General features: G+C 40.5%; 1 protein-coding gene across 27 annotated transcripts in view; it reads right to left on the bottom strand.

The window, feature by feature from the left end:
- pms1 (PMS1 homolog 1, mismatch repair system component) overlaps positions 1 to 22,693 on the bottom strand; it is a 101,397-nt gene that overhangs the window by 63,023 nt on the left and 15,681 nt on the right. For all 27 annotated transcript variants that reach the window (XM_078228564.1, XM_078228588.1, XM_078228590.1 and 24 more), the window contains 2 exons: positions 19,472 to 19,635; positions 4,153 to 4,269 (listed from right to left, as the gene is read on the bottom strand). In XM_078228564.1, the coding sequence (XP_078084690.1) occupies positions 4,153 to 4,269; positions 19,472 to 19,635 (281 nt within the window). The remainder of the gene's footprint in view (positions 1 to 4,152; positions 4,270 to 19,471; positions 19,636 to 22,693) is intronic.

Below are 22,693 nucleotides of genomic sequence, written 5' to 3'. Positions count from 1 at the left end.
CCACCTTTGCGCTTTACAGTGTCCTTGCGGTTCCCTGTCAGCTAGCCAGCCCAGATGTTGTTGCCATGCAAACGTGGCGCAGTTCAAAGCTGAGCCTTTGGGTGCCACAGCTGCTTGGGATCTTCCTGCAAGGCCAATTGCAGTCTCGTCCACTGAAAATGAGTAACCTTGTGCTTGGCACGCTGCAGTCACCGGGGTAGCACTGCATAGGACAGGGAAAGCATGTGGAGAACAGGCACTGAGGGAATACACAGGATGATTAGTTGACTTTGAATGGAATATTAGATGGTTTGACTGATTAAGTTATTTTGGAATGTTTGTTTGTAGTTGGCTTTTATTTCAGCACTGCGGCCAAGAGGAAGCTGTGACGGCCAGTGACAGAGGGAAAGTAAGATGTAGGACTGTCGCTGAATGAGGAATTGGTTACCTTCACTTGAAGTCAATCAGTTGAACCAATTACAGACAGACCAGTCTGAAAGGGGCTGTGTTGACAACCTCTTCCCTTCCTTAGCCACTCACCATATTTATGCCCTCACAATAATGAGGTTCTGCAGCACACAGCAGACTGTGATGAATCCTGACAGCAATTACGGTCTGACAGCAATTACAGTGAGTAAAGTTCCTCCAGAAAAATGCAGTCAGTAGGAATGTTGCTTAAGCATCCTAATGGCCTGCTTAATGCCATTATGTTTGGCAGCATGGGTGTGATTAAATGTATGCTGCCCACATGTGTGGGAGCTTACCAGTATTTTGAGCCATGCAAACAGCCAATAACCCTCATCGCCCAGTAGCCACCCTCTAGTTTCTCATGGTGGAACTTAAATATTGGGTATAGACCTGCATGGTGAGCCGGATATGGTCGCACACCAACTGGACATTGAGGTAATGGAAGTCTTTGTGATTGTGGTACATTTCTGAATTAATATGTGGTGCCTGCAAAGATGTGCACAATCACCAACACCCTGCACCATAGGGCACTAAGTCATCTGCTCACTGCACCTGCACTTCTCTGAAAAAAGGGAATGCACATAGTTCATTCTTTTTGCAAACAGAGTGTTGGCAATCTCGCTTATACAACAGTGAATAGCCACCCGCACAATGTCACCTATCTGATGTGAAGAGATCATTGCCAGTCATCAGCAATACCACGCCTGCCCTGCCTGCAAAGGTGAATACCTCCTTAGCAAAATGGAGTTATTGCAAAAACTGTTCCTTCCTGACATTGAGATAGAAGAACTGCTCCCTGAATTACCTCTCTCTTCAAGCAGCTTGTCTTCCTCTAAGTTGCTTCTGTGTATTATCTCTGTCACACTGCAATCCAAAAAGAATAGAAACTGTAGCACCCTTGATTGAGGTGATGGGAGCAAGTCACTTGATCAGAGCCATTCATTGAGAAAAAAGACCTACGTCATGTGCCATACTACTCTGCAGATTTTACCAATTTAAGTAGCAACTTAATCCTCTAAATCCTTCTACGAACTCAACAATAGTCAGAGGTCTACAGCACAGAAAAAGGCCCTTCAGCCCATCGAGTCTGCGCCAGTCAAAGACAAACTGCCTAACTATTCTCATCTCATTTTCTAGCACTTGGCCCATAGCCTTGACATTGCAAGTGCACATCTAAATGCTTCTCAAGTGTTATGAGGATCTTTGACTTCACCACCCTTTCAGGCAGTAAGTAGCCAGTGAAAATCAATTAGCAACTAACCTGAAAGCAGCTGATGTGGTGGCAGGTGGGGGAGAAGTGCTTCCCGCTATTCAGGTTAAGGGAGATCGCTAGTTGAAGTTTTGCGGTTGAAAATGGAAACACTAAAATCAAATCAATATTCACCGTTATGGACTCGACTCTGCATACTTCTGGTACATGCTGCTAGTACCAAAATCTTTTCCCTAATGGTATCCACAGAACTGTGTACACATGGTGTGAACTCTATCTTGGACACAAAATGGTGTGAACTCTATCTTGGACACAAAATGGCACCAGTATCACTGAAAACATGGGCACTACACAATTGTGGTATGCAGCCACCAGGGAGTGTACATTAAATTTTTAATCCACTGTAAGGTCAAGTTCAGAGGGGAAAATAAGAAAAAAAGGAATTGAGAAAGCAAGATAAATGAGGCGTAAAAACCAAGAATGAGCCCCTTCAATTGTAAAAGTGCTTTTTTCATGTCAGAGGACATTTGGACAAGCCCTAAGCTTTCCCGATGTGCTTAGTGGATTTGTGTGGTTAAATGCAAAACTTCAGTTCGCCATGTGCAAGAACTCTGAATCTCTGGATGGCACGTTGGCACAGTGGTTAGCACTGATGCCTCACAGCGCCACGACTCGTGTTTAATTCCAGCCTTGGGTGACTGTGTGGTGTGCGTTCTCCCTGTGTCTGCGTGGGTTTCCTCCAGGTGCTCCGGTTTCCTTCCACACTCCAAAGATGTGCGGGTTAGGTTGATTAGCCATGCTAAATCGTTCTGATAGCACCAGCATTACCACAAAATTTTTGTAATTGTGCAATAATTTCAATTTTAACATTATGAAATGGTAGATCACAAAATTAAATACTGGATTTACAAGCAATTTTTCTTTGATTTTTTTTACAGTGACATAGCACTGCTTTAAGTACTAGATACAAGAAACAAGAAAGATGTTTTAAAGGAAACTGTTTTCTTAATTCAGAGGTACTCTCCCTTAATGAGGACCACAATCCTTATAAACCTACACTAAACATTTGTTTAACAAAAGCAATAATGCTATTTGTACATACACTGACCGACACTGTAGGGCTTCTGCTGTTGGTTTCCAAGAACCCTTCAATAAAGTCTATGTTTATTTTTGAATAATAAATTAAAATTGTGTACTATTCGATATACCTAAAAGCTTATTAGCTTTTATAAACGCAAACAAAATGTTTTAATGACATCACAGTATATGACAACAGTGATTAGAAGAAAATGAGAACAGCTTTAGTTATAAGAAATATGGGGTGGGATTTTACACCCTCATGTCCCGAAACCATAAAATCCCACCCGAGGTCAACGGACCTTCCCATTGTCTGCCCCTCACCCGTTCCAATTCCTGTGGCGGGCGGGGCAGAAAAATTCCGGTGCTGAATTTTTAGCCAGCTAAAGGTGTTCAATAGTAATGAATATCTTGTCAGTTCAACTCACAATAAACAAATGGTATGTTCTGTCCCCCAAACTTCTTTGAAAACCAACTACAATAATGTAGAGTTGTGAAATTCTAATCAGCAGGCAGTAGTGACAATTTTGACATCAGTTTCCATTCCAGGTGTCTCACATTGGTAGGTTTGTCAACTGGCTACTGATCACTTTTGTTTCAATGGCCCTGAAGAGCAGAAAGAATGCGCTCCACAATGTCTCTTGAGTTACATATTGAGGCATATCTTGGCTTGTCCTCTTTGATGTAATCACCACAGAGATTAGTACAAAACAGTAAATAAACACTTCACAAAATAAATTTGCAATATACTAAATTAAGACATAAAAAGCATTTGAAGGAATCAGGAATTGGTATAAGAGTTTCAAAGAATACTATACTAAAGGAGCTTGGAATTGACAGGACAGCAGGTCTGATAGTTTGAACTCCATTCCCAATCGCCTTCAGTACCCTTAAATACCAGAGACTCTAACCACAAATTACCAGATTGATTTGGCAACATCAGCAGGAGGTTTGCACATATTACACCATTGTGCTAAAAAAGGGAAAAGGATTGACATGGCATCGATCACATAGAAACTAGAATCATAGAACAACGAGCCTTACTTTGGAAGTGAGAAAACTGCTAGAAAATGTCAGTCAAAAGATTACATTATCAGTTAAACACAGGTTGCCTCACAATCAAATTCTTCAATAAAATTATTGAAATGGTGGAAAAGGGAAAATAATGGTGTCAATTATCAAAATACTAAAGTTTCAAGTAATTTCTAAATTTGATTCTTGCAGTTTACATTTTATTAAGAAAGATCAAAATACTCAAGAAAATATGTTGTTTACTGAATCAAATAATCAAATAAACAGTTAACATAAGATTGACTGTCATGGTGCATGGTCTTAGGGAAAACTAATTGCATTAAATTGCTGAGCATAGATTTTTTTCCCCCACTCCCACAGCATAATCAGTGTAACCTTATACTGACCTCAGGTTCTTGCTCATGATGTTGGATAGGTACCATGCTGACCATCACAGCAGTTCCCAGAAATGTTAACAAGGCCATTTTGTGATCCGACACCTTGGCCTTTTGCCATACAACTGCCTGAAATATGATGGCAGAGAATCAAATTCTTAGTACTAAATTTAGATTTGTTTAGATCAAGTTATATGGAGGTTTATATAATTACAAGGCTTCACAAAGGTTTTCAATACTAAACATATGTACTAATTTCACCATACATTTTATATTATGTTTAAAATATTATATATATTTTATATACACACAAACATAGATACGTATACCTATACAAAGCTTAACTCAACACTGTATAGCGACACCGGTTAACAGGAAATTCTGCATATAGCACAAGACAGCATTTTAGCAACAGCAACACCCCTTAGCTCATTGACCTACATTGGTTCCCAGTCCAGCAACGCCTCAATTTTAAAATTCCTCTGATTGTTTTCAAATCCCGAGATCTCAATGCTCCTCTAATTCTGGCCTCTTGTGCACCCTGATTTTAATCCTCCATCATTAGCAACTGTGCTTTCAGCTGCCTAGACCCTAAGTTCTGGAATGTCTTCTCTAAACCTCTCCACCTCTGTCTTCCTTTAAGACACTCCTTAAAACTCTTTGGCAAAGCTTTTGGTCGTTTGTCCCAATATTTCCCTACATTGTTTGTGTCAAATTTACAGTAGATCTAATTTACCAAAACATATTGGGACATCTGTGTTATTGTGAAAGTGCTATATAAATGCAAGTTGTTGTTGTAGTGGATGAAGGATTAAAGCAATCATGACCTTTTACCCAACATCACTTGGATGAGTCAGATTCACAAATTTCACCTATATTCTAAGTATTTGAAAATTATCGCCTTTTCATCCCGTTTGTATTTAAGGTCATTGATTTACATATATAGTTTCATAATGCTGTAACATGTATCTGTGTGATATGTTCACAGAACCATCTGCACTGTAAGAAACAAAATGGCACAATAATAAACTCCCAGTTCAATTAACTCAAAAAGCCAACTATATGTAGAATCTGTTAGTAAGCATGAATGAGCTGCTAGGATTCATAGTGAAAACAATTCAGGTTCTGGAAGCATGCACTGCTTCTGAGTAGTGATAAAAACAATATTATGACAACATAGTATCTGTTCAAAATGGGATAACGTCATTCACACTGGTGTTTATAAGCCGCCTAGGACCATGTGGCATTCAATGAAGGTGTCTCTCGAGGAAAGCATAACCAGAAAGCATAAATAGTTTTGATTTGTGTACAATGTTAAAATATACCCTTACACATTTCTTACAGGATACCAGAATTAGGTTACTGGTTCAATGTGAAACTAAAATTGCCGTGCGTACTGGAAATTCCTTGAACCTCTACGAAGCATGTAAGTGATGACCTCTATACTCATCCTCCCAAAATATTATGCAAGATAATATGGTACAAGTATTTGATCATTCACGTTATAGCTATTTTTTGTACATGGAGCAAACAAAATTACATTGCATGACAAAAAGGCTGGGGATGCAACAAAGCTTCAAAATGTTGCAAAAAAAGCTCAAATCCATTGCAATTCATCATAATTATCTTATCCACAAATGCAAAATATACAGACATCCTCATGTGCAAAATAATATAAACCATTTCTAATGTGACAGAAGCTACTCTGTTCACCTTAATTGGTGGCTTCTCTTGGCCTACAATTTAAAGATTATTGCGCATATCTGTAGATGTGCACACATACCGCGTGCAACAAACGGAACCATTCTGTTAAAAAGTTAATCAGCTAAATATACCGGATTTAGTTTGACAACATTCCAAATAGTAAGATGCAACTTTGAAACCTGATCAAAACATGTGATACAAAATCTGCAGAGCTGCTGAACGACAAGTTTAGAATTAAGTAAGGATTTCTAATTACAAGTTTATCACGTGGAAATTTTCTTCAGAACCATTTCAAGAAAAATTATACAAAAAGGGTTATTGTTTTTAAAACTATGACATTTTAAAAAATAAACTGAATCCCAACATGAAGGGCAAAGCGCATTGCCAATGTTTCAAACATCAGTAATTTGCCCGTCAGCATTTAGCACTGGTTGACATTTGTGCAATGTCATCGTGACAGAATGATTTATTTCCTAGTGAGATCAATTTATTTTCAATTCCAGTAACTGGCTAGAAATGCACCTCCTCTTCGCATTACTTGTGTGGGGTATCTTCATCAATGCATGAAAGTAACCTTAAAATATTAAGATTTATTCCGATGATAAATTTCCATGTAACAAACTGAATTTTACTCCAAGGAACAAATCTCAGTTTTGATGAAAGCTTCAGGAATGGCTTAGTAATTATCCTTCCAATCGTTAGCCTGTTTGTTCTGGAATATGCACACAATTTAAGGAAAGGATCAAAAAAAGTTTTTTTTTAAATCAGAAGAGAAGACAAAGTCTACATGTTGAAACTTCAAATGTTTTGGTTTTCATTTTGTTTTCTCAGTATTCCTAATAGAACAGTGTTGCTTGTTAGTGATCGACCCATGTCCGAAATAAAGAACAGCGCATTCTACAGGAATGCTTGGGTAGATACCAAATTTGTTTTGGCTTCTAGAAAATACTGTTCTGGCACTCTAGTAAATTAGTCAAACAATCCAACAAGAAACATTGTGCAATATTGCAGGAAAAAACAAATGGACAAGCCATACTCTACATTCAATCTGAAGTTCAAATTTTAAAAATCTAAGTGCCAATAAAATTTATGTATCTGCTTTACTACATGGAATTAAGTCCACCGGACAGAAACAGGCCTTTTGAACAAACCGGCCTATGTCCGTTTATGCTTCAGATGGACCTCCACCTTTTCTATTTGATCTAATCCCGTCAGTATATCCTTCTATTTCTTTTTCCCTCGTGTGTTCCCCTTCGATGCTTTTCACCTCAACCACTCCTTGTGAGTTCCACATTCTCATCACTCTTTGGGCCAAGAACACGTGCTGGTGAGCAAATTGAACACAGGAGTATTATACTCGCTGCACAACACACAGAGAATGTTCTGCTTTTAACTGAAAAAAGGTTCAAAAAAAGATTAAAATTCTGTTTTTCAGGGCTATCAATGTTAAAAGCTGGAAGGGGGCTTGTCAATCGAATACAAATTTTTTGTATTGGCCGTTTTGCAGAGTTAAAAATAAACTATACAATATGTTATCTTTTTATTGATCTGAAGTAATTAGAATTAAATTAATCTTTAAGAATCCCTGTAACTTGATTATGGATAAAAGATTAACTGGAAAGCCAAGGAGTGGTTCTTCAAATTTCCAAGAAATTTCTTGGAAAATCTGTTTTCCAATTCAAGATAATGATCCCCAAAGTACTGCTGCCACCTACAGTCTCCTCATGAAACCTCATTTTAAAATGTGAAATATAAAGAGGGCAGTTCTTATTTTGGTAATTTACTGTATACATTTTAACGACACAACCAAGTTGGGTAATAAATATACATGATTAATTTTGAGACATAATTGAGACATAATAAAAACAAAATACAAAACTGAAATTTCCTGTTGGGTTCTATAATCTTGAAATTTTTAAGGTAACAGTTATTTAGGTACATAACTTTTCTCCTGGGACTTGGGTCCAAATTCACCCCTCACAATGGAACAGGTATTTCCCATAGGAAGCTGTACCCTAAACTGATCCCTGTACAATGAGTACAAGCGGTTTCAAATCCCTTCCTAATCAACACCTGTTTCTCACCTCTAGTCTCTAATCTTTCTGTGACTACCAAAACTTTTCTGGTCCCTTCTATTTATGCTGTATTATGAATTTTTCATTCCTGTTCTCCACAACTGAATACACCGTCCAATATGCTTGTTCCTTTCTATGTCTAGATTTGTTGAAAGGATGACTATTTGCATTCTAACTCATTAGTTCCTATGACTAGCAGAACCTTTTCTCTCTCTCAGCCTGTCCTTTCCTCTATGATCTTCAGGCTTATAATAATATTGCAATTGAATGTGAAGGGGAGATGTTTAGGTTCTCTCTTGTTGGAGATGGTCATTGCCTGGCACTTATGTAGCACAAATGTTACTTGCCACTTATCAGCCCTGAATGTTGCGCAGGTTTCTCTGCACGCAGACAGGGATTTCTTTAGTATATGAGGAGTTGCAAATGGCTTTGAATACTCTGCAATCATCAGTCACCAACTCTGATCTTACGATAGAGGGACAGTCAATAATGAAGCAGCTTAATGATGGTTGGGTCAGGACACCGTCCTGAGAAGCTCCTGTGGAGCTCAGGTTTTTGGCCTCCTACAATTTGATTTGATTAATTGTCACATATATTGGGATAGAGTGAAAAGTATTGCTTCTTGCGCACTATACAGATAAAACATTTTGTTCACAGAGTACTGTCGGTATGGAGTTTGCATGTTCTCCTCGTATCTGCGTGGGTTTCCTCCGGGTGCTCCGGTTTCCTCCCACAGTCCAAAGAGGTGCGGGTTAGGTTGATTGACCATGCTAAAAATTGCCCCTTAAGTCCTGAGATGAGTAGGTTAGAGGGATTAGCGGGTAAATATGTAAGGATATGGGGGTAGGGCTGGGTGGGATTGTGGTCGGTGCAGACTCGATGGGCCAAATGGCCTCCTTTTGCACCATAGGGTTTCTATGATTCTACAACTACAACCATCTTTCTTTGTGCTTGGTGTGACTTCAACCGCACTAATCCCATTGGCTTCAGATTTGCTTGGGCTCCTTTCAGCTGAAAATAGTTGGTTCAATTGGTGTTAATTACTATAGCAGGAAGCTAAACTAGATGTTGACTCATCATAGGGTCTATATACGAATCAAGCTTTTAAAACCACATGAGACTACGCCGGAATGAGATGGAGACCGAGTGAGTAGCGAACTAGGTTCACGTAGAAATTGGGTGCATGGAGAAAAGAGGTGCTTTAAGTAAGGTTTATTGCAACTTGTAGTGTATTAAGTATTAGTCAGATTTATCTGTATTAGTAAGGTTTATCAATAGTTAGTTATGTTATGACCCCAAGTAAAATTATAAATAAACCAAAGTAAAATAAAGCTAAGGTGAGTGAAGTAAAGGCAAGGCATGGCAGGACACTCCGTCATGTGGAATGCAAGTGCTATATATGTGGGAAGTTGTGGACACTACCAGTGACCTAGATGACCACATGTGCAACAAATGTCACCAGCTTCAGAAACTTGAGCTCTGGGCTTCAGAGCTTGAGTGGCGGCTGGATTAACTATGGTGCCTCTGCGAGTCTGAGAGCTACATGGATAGCAGGTTCAGAGAGGTGATTACACTGCCAACCCAGAGCATGGAGGCAGAAAGGGAATCGGTGACCAGCAGACAATCCAAAAAAAAACAGGCAGTACTGCAGGAATCCCCTGTTTGTTAACCATTTTGGATACTGGTAAGAATGCTGGTTCTTTGGAAGTGTACAGTCAGAGCCAAGTTTGTGGCACCACAGGTGGCCCAGCTGTACAGGAGGGGAGGAAGATGATTTGATTTGATTAATTGTCACATATATTGGGATAGAGTGAAAAGTATTGCTTCTTGCGCACTATACAGATAAAACATTTTGTTCACAGAGTACAGTCGGTATGGAGTTTGCACGTTCTCCCCATGTCTGTGTGGGTTTCCTCCCACACTCCAAAGATGTGTGGGTTTGGTTGATTGGTCATGCTAAATTGTCCCTTAATATCCCAAGATGTGTAGGTTAGGACGATTATCAAGATCGTTTCGGGGACAGGGCAGGGAGGTACTCTGTTGGAGAGTCGCTGCAGACTCGACGGGCTGAATATCCTCCTTCTGCACTGTAGGGATTCTATGATTCTTAAAAACTGTATGTAACGTAAGGGCATAGTATAAATCAGGAAATTAGAGATGCATGTAACATGGGTAATACAGTAATAATGGGTGACTTCAGTTTACACATAGACCTGGTTAACCAAATCAGCACTAATGCTCCAGAGGAGGAATTCCTGGAGTGTGTAGGAAATCGGTTTTTGGAGCAGTATTTTGAGGAGCCAACTTGGAATTGGGCCAATTGGAAAAGGGTAGTTAACCTGTAAAGGGGCCTTTGGGAAATAGCGACCATAATATGATAGAATTTTGCATTAAGTTTAAATGTGATTTAGTTCATTCAGAAATTCGGGTCTTAAATCTGCAGAAGGAAAATTATGATATGAGGAACAAGTTAGCTATGGTGGAATGAGAAAATACATTTAAAAATTTGACAGTAGATAGGCAATGGCTAGTATTTAAAGAAATACTACATGGCCTACAACAGGTATACATTCTTCTAACGCACAAATACCCAAAGGCAAAGGTAAATCAACATGGTTAACAAATGAAGTTGATTGCATTAGATTAAAGGAAATGGCTTATAAGGATGCCAGAAAAAGTGGTAAACCTGAGGATTGGGAGCAATCGAGAACCCAACAAAGGGGGACCAAGAAATGGATCAAGAAAGTCGAGAGAGTATGAATGCAAACTTGCGAGGAATTTTTTCTGGAAAGGTTCTTGCGGACTGGAAAGTAGGAAATGTAAACCCTTTATTTAAGTAGGGAGGAAAAGGGAGAACGGAGAACTAAACGCCTGATAGTTTAACATCACTGCTAGGAAAAATGTTAGAATCTATTATAAAGGATATGATAACCTGACACTTAGAAAATGATGCAAAGATAGGGCAGAGTCAATGTGGATTTATGAAAGGGAAATCATATTTGTTGATCTTGGGAGTTTTTTGAGGATAGCACTGATAAAGGGAACCAGAGGATGTGGTAGATTTTGATTTTTGGAAGACTTTCGATAAGGTCCCATAAGCTGTTACTAGTGGGATATTACAAGGTCCACAGCTGTCCACAATCTATATAAATTATTTGGATATGGATATTTCCAAATTTGTTGATGATACCAAATGTTTGAGGAGGAGGAAGCAACAAGCAAAATGAATGGACTAGAACATGGCAGATGGAACACAATGTGAAGAAGTGTGAAGTTATTCATTTTGGTAGGAAAAAAATAAAGCAGAAATGTTGAGATTTGGAAATGCAGGTGCCCAAAGGGATCTGAGTGTCCTTGTTCATGAATTACTAAAAGTTAGCATGCAGATGCAGCAAGCAATTAGGAAGGCAAATGGTCTTCATCGCAAGGTGTTTTGGAGTACAGGACTGTCTTGCTGCAGTTGTATAGCGTCTTGGTGCGGCCTCACCTGGAGTAATATGTACAGTTTTGGTCTCCAAACTGGTTCACCAGATTAATCCGTGGATTAGCAGGGTGGTTTTATGAAGAGAGACTGGGGATACTGTGCCTGTATTCCCTAGAGTTTTGAAGAATGAGGGGTGACCTCATTGAATCTTACAAAATTCTTATAGGAAATGGCAGGGTGAATGTAGAGGTGGTGTTTCTCTTAGCTGGTGAGTCTAAAACCAGGGGACATAATCTCAGGATAAGGGGGAGGCCATTTAAGACTGAGATGAGGAAGAATTCCTTTACATGGAGGATGGTGAATCTTTGGAATTCTCTACCCAGAGAAGGGCTGTGGAAGCTCAATCATTCAGCATGTTCAAAACAGAAATCGATAAGATGTGTGGAGACTATTGATATCAATGGATATTGAGATAGCACGGGAAAGTGGTGTTGAGGTAGATGGTCAGCCATGATCTAACTGAATGGCAGAGCAGACTCAACAGGCTGAATTGTCTACTCCTATTCCTATGTTCCTTGATACCAAACTCTGCCCTTGGCATCAAGGCAACATTTGACAGTTATTCTCACCTCACCTCTTGCATTCAGATCATTTGCCAATATTTAGACAAAGGCTGTAATAAGCTCCAGAACCAAGTGCCCGAGCAGAACCCAAAGTTAGCACTGATGAGCAGGCTATTGCTGAGTAAGTCAACTTCATAGCAGTGTCAAAACACCTTCCAACACTGATGATTGAGTAGACTGATGGGTTGGCAATTGGCTAGATTGGATTTGTCCTACTTTTTATGGACGGGGCATTCCTGGGCAATTTTTATTTTGTCGGGTAGGTACCAATGTTGTAACTGTCCTGAAACAGGTTGGCCGAGGTGCAACAGATTATGGAGCACAAGGCTTCAGTACCAAAGCTAGGATGTTTTCAGGGCCTTTGCTGCATCCAGTGCCTTCAGCAGTTTCTTGATATCACAGAGTGGATCAAATTAGCTAAAGAATGGCATCAATGACGCTGGGGACTTCAACAGGGGGTCGAGGTATAGTCTTGTGATGTAGCTTCACCAGGTTAGCATCTCATTTTTAGGTATGCCTTCGCAGCTGCCCTGCACTCCCCAATGAACTGGAGTTGATCCCGTGGCTTGATGGTAATGATAGAGTAAGGGAAATGTCAAACCATGAGGTTACAGAATGCAGTTGAATACAATTCCTCTATTAATCGTCCACAGCACCTCATGGATGTCCATTCTGAGCTATTAGATCTGTTCTCAATTTATCCCATTTAGCATGGTGTTTTCTGGCACAATGGAGGTTGTCCTCAGTGTGAAGACAGAACTTCGTCTTCACAAAGACTGTGTAGTGGTCAATCCTACCAATGAAATCATGGACAAATACATATGCCATCGGGACAGAGGAGAAGACCTCTTGTTGGTTCTCCAACAACCTGTTGAAGGCCCAGTCTACCAGCATGTCCTGCAGGACTCAGCCAGCTCCATCACAAACAGTGCTACTGGACTATGCTTGATAATGGACATTAGCGTGTCTTACCCAGAGCACATTCTGTACTCTTGCTATCCTCGGTGCTCCTTCCTAGTGGCGTTCAACATGTAGGAGCATTAGAACATAAGAAATAGGACCAGAAGTAGACCATTTGATCTCTCTAGCTTGTCCTACCATTCAATAAGATCATGGATGATCGGATAGTGGGATAGCTCCACTTTCCTGTCTGCCTCCATTAATCTCCATGAACAATCAGAAATCTGCACCAATTCCTGAACTGAGGAAGGGAAGTAGATGTCAATCAACACGAGGTTCCCTTGTCCATATTTGACCTGACATCTTGAAATTGCATTGGATCTGGAGTCAATATTGAGGACTCTCAGGGAAGCACTCCCTCCCAAATATTTACTATTGCACCGCCACGTCTGGTGGGTCTGTCCTGCCAGTGGGACAGGAAATACCCAAGGATGTTGGTACAGGAGTCTTAAGACTTTTTCTTGAAGATATAATATGGTGAAAATTGTCAGGTCGTTGCTTGACTAATCTGTGGAATAACTTTCCCAATTTTGGTGCAAGTCACAGATACTTGAGAGGAGAACATTGCAGGGTCAATTGGGTTGTGTACGCCTCGTCAAAGTTAAAACAGTTTTATTCCTATTTTATTTTTTGTAGCTGTTTGATACAACAGAGTGACTTGTTAGGCAATTCCAAAAGGCAGGCAAGAGTCAAACATCTTGCTGAGAGTCTGGAGTCATAGTTAGGCCAGACTGAATAAGCACAGCAGATTTCCTTCCCTGAAGGAAATTAGTGAACCAGATGAGAGTTTTTATAATAATCCAGTAGTTTCCCCAATTACAATTACCAATGGCTAGCTTTTTACTACAGATTTATGAATCCCTCTAGCTGTACAGTGGGATTTGTACACGTTACCACTATGCTACCATTACCAATTTCAACTTCCTAATTTACCTCATCTTTATATACTCCGTTAAAATGCAATGGTGTCTTGACTTTTCATTTAGTGGTGCAGGCCCATATCAGAAAACATTGTCCACTGTCGGGCGTGAATAAAGCTCCTTATTCAGAAAGACAAAGGGATGGTTAGGGTAGAAAGCAGGAAACCCTGGTGCAGTAAAAGGTGCCATTAAAACAATTGGATAACGACATATTGTCAATTAAATGCACATTGTTCATTGTGGATTCCATACTGAGCAGCATTCTGATTGCCAGACCTACTTTTCCTTTAAGGTAACACATACTTTCCTGAAATGAAATATTCTAGTTATTGCCTTGATAATTATTCCCATTCTAGTTTTAAGAAAAAATACACTTTAAGACTAGGAAGATATTTTTTAAAAACTGCTTAGCTTCTCTTCCATTTTGCTGGCAACAAAATAAAGTTAGCATTTTGACAATTTCTTGGCAGCAAAGCTCCCTAAGTATGACTTGTCAAAAATAGATTGACTGCTTCAGGAATGGATCTGCATGGAATGTCAACAATCTTAAGACAGTGATTTATGAATGGAAATCAAGCATTACCTTGGTGAGAAGTTTTAAATATCTGCTGACCAAATACTTGCTCATGGCAGTGTAACACATTCTTTCCCCTCAATGTTATATTTTACTGTGTTCATTCTCAGATGGGGCTTTTCTGCCCTTGACAGAAATGACTAAGCAATACTCAAAGCAATGAAATACCAGCAATGTTTCCATCAGATGCTAATTGGAGTCATCCTGATTGCCCGCAATTAACATTACCAAATATTCAGGGCCAAATAGACTGTCTTTTAACATAAGAAATAGGTGTCAGAGTAAGATGCATGGCCTGCTGAACCATCCCAGATTAATATTGCTGATCTTCTACTCAACTCTACTTTCCCACCCTTTCCCCATATCCCTTAATTCCCTCATGTCCTCAAGATTTTAAATTTTGTTTTTAAAAAAATGGGATACTTGTGAAATGGGAAGGAAAAAGGTCATTTGGGCTGCCAAACACAGCCCATACAGGCATGCTGAAACAGATAAAAGAACTGTGTTACAAAACAAACTAATACCAAATTAGGAAAATCTCTGGGAAATTTCTTATTGCCCATGTTCCAGGAGACTAAGTCAGTTCATAACTTGTCCTAATCTCAGCCTATGAGCTCCTTTCTCAGGAAATTGCTCAGTTCCCTTTGGAAGGACGGTAGGAAACGTATAAGCATCACAAGACTTATGTAATCTGTTCCAAAAGACAATGACTTTACAGATTTCCTAATATTTAAACCAAGTTTTTTGCTCGAGACTAAAAGCCTCCTCTCCTCAAGGACCTCAAGATTCCTGCTGGAAAGGACTTTCCGTCAGGCAAATGTTGACAACAAAAATCCACCTACAAAATTGCATAAATTGGTAATCTTACTCAGACATGTCATGGGAGATGCTACAGAAAACAAGAGGAAAAAAAGTCACACTTTGCAGCAGCTGGTCTCTGGAGGGTGGTTAAATTTACTGTTCCGGGCATCAGAGTGAGCTGCTGAACAAAAGATCTAAAGATACTCTTTTTACTGGTTTCTATGCTGCTCAAACCTATCACACCAGCATCTGTTAAAACTGAACATCTATAGGCCATCAAACACCAGGGTGAACAGAGTCACTCTGACAGTGTAGAGTTTAAACCTGAGAATAGGTGTGTTGGGAGGGAATGGATAAATATGTTTGACTTTTTTTTTTACAATGGGAGCACAAGCCAACTTTAGCAGCCCACTCCCAGGTTTAACATTGGTGTGCTTGGATGCCTATGAGAAATCTACTCACCAAAGCCTAAGATTGCATAATTGGATGTGGGTGTGTACATATTGTGGAATTAACATCATTAGGATATCAAGTATTTTTAAGGTTGCTTTAAACTTGGCTCAAATTTTAACTTGTACAACCCGTTTTCCGCAGCTCAGGAATTTAACGTGAACTTGAGCAGGAGTTCTGATGGGTATTTTAATTTTTCATTGCCCTATCTGAATTAAAGCTCAATTACTGCAACTGCTGTTTCAGTTTCTTCTGGTAAATGTCTGGCAGAGAGTGCTCGAGTGTTTTAAATCTTTGAGGATTTTAATTGATAAGATCAAGATGCTAGGTACCCTGGATATGTTTGACAGCACATCAGAGGAGGAAGACCCTCACCATTCTTGCGAGCGATGTGGTGTGGTGGGATTAGCACATGCATATGAGTGAGGTGCACAGAAGCAGGGCCAAGGTCGCAATAGGTGCCACCTATGTTACATGGTTTAGAGAAGCTCAACTTCCTTGACCTCTTGGAAGAGCAGCACTTCCGCAGACTGAGGTTGTTGCATCAGGCGGTGTCAGACATCTGCAGTCTCCAACAGAAAGACCTGCTGGCCATGCACCATCAGTCACTGTGAAGGTGACGATTGCCATCAAGTGTTTTGCCAATGGATCCTTCCAGGGCACTTTGTGACATACACCACATCTCCCTGTCAGCTGAGATACACATAGGGCAGGTCACTGATGACGTTTTTGTCAAGAACAAATGCATAAATTCCCATATTAACAATATTTAGAATTAATAAGACACTCCAATTTGTCTCTCTGACTTGGCTCTCATAGTGGGATGCTATATCCTGTACAATGTTGCAGAGATAGGGTGACATCGACTGAGGAGAACAAAGAGGAGGAGGAAGAGAATGAAGATGGGGTAGCCATCACCAGACCAGCTGTTTACATTGCTGCCTAAGATGCCACTGTATCACGAAGACTTTATCATAGCAGAAATCCTAAACTCCATCACCAGAACCAAAACCACCATGCCCCTGTCTAAATATCTTTCACAGTAAGAGGTTTAACAACACCAGGTTCAAGTCCAACAGGTTTATTTGGTAGCAAATGCCACTAGCTTTCGGAGCGCTGCCCTTTCGTCAGGTGGAGTGGAAATCTGCTCACAAACAGGGCATACAGAGACACAAACTCAATTTACAGAATAATAATTGGAATGCAGTCTTTACGGATAATCAAGTCTTAAAGGTACAAACAATGTGAGTGGAGGGAGCATTAAGCACAGGTTAAAGAGATGTGTATTGTCTCTAGACAGGACAGCCAGTGAGATTCTGCAAGTCCAGGCAAGCTGTGGGGGTTACAGATAGTGTGACATGAACCCAAGATCTCGGTTGAGGCCGTCCTCATGTGTGCAGAACTTGGCTATTACTTTCTGCTCAGCGAGTCTGCGCTGTCGTGTGTCGTGAAGGCCGCCTTGGAGAACGCTTACGCGAAGATCAGAGGCCGAATGCTCGTGACCACTGAAATGCTCCCCAACAGGAAGAGAACAGTCTTGCCTGGCGATTGTCGAGCAGTGTTCATTCATCCGTTGTCGTAGCATCTGCATGGTTTCCCCAATGTACCATGCCTCGGGACATCCTTTCCTGCAGTGTATCAGGGGCATTCGGCCCCTGTTTGTGAGCAGATCCCCACTCCACCTGACGAAGGGGCAGCGCTCTGAAAGCTAGTGGCATTTGCTACCAAATAAACCTGTTGAACTTCAACCTGGTGTTGTTAAACTTCCTTACTGTGTTTACCCCAGTCCAATGCCGGCATCTCCACATCATAAATATCTTTCAGCCACCTGTCCATCCAATAAGTCCTAAAAAATGTTGACAGGCATCATGAAACAAGTGAAGAAGTGAGTTTGCCTTCGGGATGCACAATGGGCCATGTGAGGAAGTAGCACAAATCATTAAGTTTAGTGTAGGATTATATTTTTAAAAATGCACCATTTTGACAAATACCTATGTACACACACTTGGTGAATTGTAATATTTCCAATTTTCTCTTCCTATCACTTCTACATTGTGTTCCTTGTGCGGCTTTAACAGAGATAGGGGCAGGTTGCTGAGATCCACACTCCGAGCCCCGAGATGCTTTTGGTGCACATCATCTGTGTTTTGGAGCCCAAGGGCCCCATTTGCACCTGAGCAGGGGTAGCAAAATGGAAGATGAGGCAGCATGTTCAGCATTGGTCAAGGGACAAGGGTGAGAAATGAAACACTTAGAGGGAGTTTCCACTTCTATTTCCCCTTTCACTAGCATCCTATCCTGGCAGCTACATCATTCCTGCCATTCTGCTACAAACCAGGCTGGTGAAGGTTGGTGGGATGTGGTCCAAGATTATGGATAAGGTAGCTGTTTAAGGCAGCATATATGTTGCAACTTAAAGACCTGAAACAATTAATCAAAAAAGATTTCTCTCGAACAATGTTCCACTTGATGCTGTGAAATGTTCAAATACCTGGACTAGATGTACTTCAACCAACGTTTCACATAAAAGAAATGACTGCAATAACATTGACTATTGAACTGTGTATTACACAGCATTCAAAGTATTAAAGACTATAATAAGAAATATCAGTATCCTCATCATAAATGGGATTGAATCAGATACATTCACAACCTGATGCCTGTTAATTCCCTATTTCAATGAAACATGAGACACACCAAATCTGACAGTGTGACTGCAAACTAGATAAGAAGATAAAGATGTTATATTGTAAATGGCTCTCCCAAGGCCTCAGCCAAAGATGCCATTCAAAAATTGTCAACTTCAACCTACAGGAACTCTCTGCAGAGAAGGCCAACATCCTTTCCGACATGAAATCAGACCTCATGCTTGAAAGAGAGAGACAGCAGCATCAAACATCCCTGGCATGCACATTGCTATGTGGACATCAAAAATACCATCAATGGCAGCATGATACGTGTACAAGACTGGTGAAACATGCTTTTGTGTAACATCATGGTAAGTGGAACTTATCTGGTTGAGGGCAAACAAATAGCAATAATTCTGTTTATAAATCACCCAATGATCAACTTGCAATGCCAGCCAACTCTCCCTTGACAGAAAAGTCAACAGTCACAACACCAAATGAGCAGGACAGAAGTTGAAATAGGCCACTTGAGCCTGCGCTGTCATTCAGCAAGGTCATGGCTGATCTTCTATCTCAATTCCACTTCCTGCACTATCCCAATATCCATTAATTCCCTTAGTACATGAAATGTTATCAACCTTTGCCTTAAATAGGCTCAAGCAGCACTATCACAACTCTCAAAGGTAGAGAATTCCAAAGATTCACAACCTCTTGAGTGAAGGTGGTGGTATTGGGATTCTTGAGAAACATGATGATAGACAAGTCCCCAGAGTCTGATGGGATATACCCAGAATACTGAGAGAGGCAAGGGAGGAAATTGCCGGGGCCTTAAGAGAAATCTTTGTATCCTCACTGGCTACAGGGGAGGTACAGTAAGAAGTCTCACAACAACAGGTTAAAGTCCAACAGGTTTATTTGGTAGCACAAGCCACAAGCTTTCAGAGTGCTGCTCCTTCATCAGGTGAGTGGGAGTTCTGTTCACTAACAGGGCATATAAAGACTTATCTAGTTGTAAAATCCACTACAGGGGAGGTCACAGAAGATTGGAGAACAGCCAATGTTGTTCCTTTGTTTAACAAGGGTAGCAAGGATGATCCAAGTAATTACAGGTCTGATACTGAAAAAAGTTCAAATGCTCCAACAATTAAAATAAATAAAATAATTTTTCCTTACCTTATTGTGTGTAAAAACAATCCTTAGGTCTGGTTTTATTATGCCATATGCCATTAGGAGATCTTGAACTTTTTTCAGCTCTTCTTTGCATTTTTTGGCCGTGGAGTAAAATTGCTTCCTTACAGGGATATTCTTAAAAAGTTTGAGCACAGTCACAGTTGTTCCTAATAGACATGAACAACAGTAAACTGAAATTAGCAACGGACAAAAGTGAGAGCAAGCACTGAAAAAAGAAAGTACTAATCATTGAAATAGTTCTAATTACTTAAATTATCATGTACTACTTCAATTACAAACTTTTCTTTGGCTGTGCTGGAGCAGAAACAGTGGTGAAACACGAAACAAGAAAGCAGAAACGGGGGATAGGCAACTTGGAAGGTTGAGGGGTGTGGTGCAGGATCTACAGTGACTGGGAGGATCAGGGAGAGGGAGGTTTGGGTAGCAGGAGGTACTGTACGTGGAGAGTTGCATGTTTCTTTCAAAATAATGTGTGTTTAAAAATATAAAAGATATTTCATTTACCAATGTAAGAATTTAGAAATGTAAAATAGTTAAGAGGGTATAATGTTTTAGTACTTGGTCTTTTTTCTGATAAGGAAGACCCTACAGAATCTAACTACAGTGCAACATTGATTCCTGTGGGAATCACTTAAAGTTATTTCACTTAAAATCAGGATTTTCAGGAATGCAATCACAACTTTAAGTGGGCTTCTTGTATTTAATTCCTCTAATTGAAGAATAGTATGACAATTAAACTTATTCGCATGGAATAGGTGTGCAAACTTATATAAAGTTCTGCAAATTATGAATAAATTAATTTAATCCTGTGTTTAAATTACAGTCAGACACATGTAAAAGCCAAAGAATGTATTATGCCCAAGAAACCAGGGAACTGATAGATCATAGAGATCCACAACACAGTAAAAAGCCCTTCGCCCCATCAAGCCTGTGCCAGTCAAAGACAAATCACCTAACCATTCTTATCCCATTTTCCAAAGAGGTGACCAAAGTAGTTGACAGGGGAATGAACATTTATGGATGTTATGGATGTACAGACTTCCAGAAAGAGATATTGGCCTGTTACTCTAATTGACAGGATATGACTTGTGGTTTTCTGGAAGAATCTATGTTGGGGCTTTAACTGTTCATCATATTTATTATTGACTTAAATGATGGAATGGAAAACCATGTGCCCAAATTTACTGTAGAAGAAAGATAAGCAGCATCGTAAGGATTACAAATAGAAGCATAACATTAAAAAGATGCTGACAAATTGAGTGAATGTGTAAAACTGTGGCAAATGGATTTCAGTGTAAGAAATGTTGAGTCATTCATGTATGACCTAAAAAGATGAGAACAGAATACTTTCTAAATGATGAAAATGAACTTTAAAGTATTAATTTATCTTCACCTTTTGTCAATAATTTTTGAGAACTGCACTGAAAATTTTTAAATTTCCAGAACTAGTTGATTGCTGAAGTCACTTTCCATGGATTCAGGAAAAAGCAATTTTCTGAAGTGCATCTGTGATCCTGTAAGAATGGGTACGATAACCTAGTTCCTGGATTTGAAGCTGCTCCATCTAGTGGTCGGTGCGCAAAGTGGTGACTTAACTGAGCATCATTCTGAACTGCCAAGAGTTATAAAGGCACAGGCTGTGATCGGATGACTTCGCCCCATCCAACTTTTGACAAGGTAGCAAGATTGGGCAGGAAATGAAAATCACGTTTGCGCCCCATTATTTGCCTCCCCCAATCTTAACAGCACTGTTTCACTGGCAAAAACCAATTTAAATATTAATGCTTTGCATGTCATTAAATGAGTCCTGGACACTATTGTCCAGGCTCACTTATCTGTACAACCAGAATGGCCAAGGTTCTCTCCAAGGAGAATCACGTATGGCCTCCACCAATGGGGAGCAGACATGATGACTCGCTGGGGGAAATCAGAGGCCACTGAGGATGCCCGGGCGGGGGGGGGGGGGGGGGGGGGGGGGAGATCAGGAGCAGAGCTGGGCAGTGCCTACCAGGCACCCTGGCACTGCCCATCAGGCATCATAACTGTGCCAGGAGCAGTGCCAAGGGCAGAAGCCAGAGTGTGGGTGGAGCCTTGACAGGGGTGGGGGAGGAGATAAGCAGGAAGTTCTGCAGGGGAGAGAAAAAAATCAGCGATCAGAGAGGGAGGACAAGAAGGAAATCTGCAGGGGGGGTGGGGAGAGGCAACGTCCATTGGGGGAAGAGGGTGCAGTCCATAGGAGATCTCCCAGAACTGGGGAGATTGGGGCATCTGCGCAATGGTGCCCCTAGAATTCAAAAGCTGTCTTCCCTGGTGAGCCGAGTCTCCACTTCCTCCCCTTCTGGTGAGAATCGCATCCTGGCTCTTTTTTTTGCACAAAGTGCCATAAGATTGCATTTTCAAACTTGCCCAAAAAATGAGTCTGAAACTCTGCCGGTTGCTTGCTCATTTGGCACTTAGAATTTTTTCAAATAAAATTCCACCATAGAGTTTTACAGCACGGAAAGACACCCTTTGGCCCATTATGTCTGAGCCAGTCATCCAGCGCCTATCTATTCTGATCCCATTTTCCAGCGCTTAATCGTAGCCTTCAATGCCTCTACTTTCTCAGAAGACTAAGGAAATTTGGCATGTCAGCTATGACTCTTACCAACTTTTACAGATACACCATAGAAAGCATTCTTTATGGTTGTATCATAGCTTGGTATGGCTCCTGCCCTGCCCAAGACCGCAAGGAACTACAAAAGGTTGTGAATGTAGCCCAATCCTTCACGCAAACCAGCCTCCCATCCATTGACTCTGTCTACACTTCCCACTGCCTCGGCAAAGCAACCAGCATAATTAAGGACCCCATGCACCCCGGACATTCTCTCTTCCACCTTCTTCCTTCGAGAAAAAGATACAAAAGTCTGAGGTCACGTACCAACTGACTCAAGAACAGCTTCTTCCCTGCTGCTGTCAGGCTTTTGAATGGGCTTACCTTGCATTAAGTTGATCTTTCTCTACACCCTAGCTATGACTGTAACACTACGTTCTGCACTCTCTCGTTTCCTTTTCTATGAATGGTATGCTTTGTCTGTATAGCGCGCAAGAAACAATACTTTTCACTGTATGTTAATACGTGACAATAATTAATGCAAATCAAATCTTCTTGGAAGGTTATTGATTATCCTGATGCAGCTGCATTGAAGTCTGTTCCCTGTGTAA

This window comes from Mustelus asterias, chromosome 14 (assembly GCF_964213995.1).
Source record: "Mustelus asterias chromosome 14, sMusAst1.hap1.1, whole genome shotgun sequence".
Classification (NCBI taxonomy): Eukaryota; Metazoa; Chordata; class Chondrichthyes; order Carcharhiniformes; family Triakidae; genus Mustelus; species Mustelus asterias.
The sequence above is the reverse complement of the archived record's forward strand: the minus strand, read 5'-3'. Positions and strand labels throughout refer to the sequence as shown.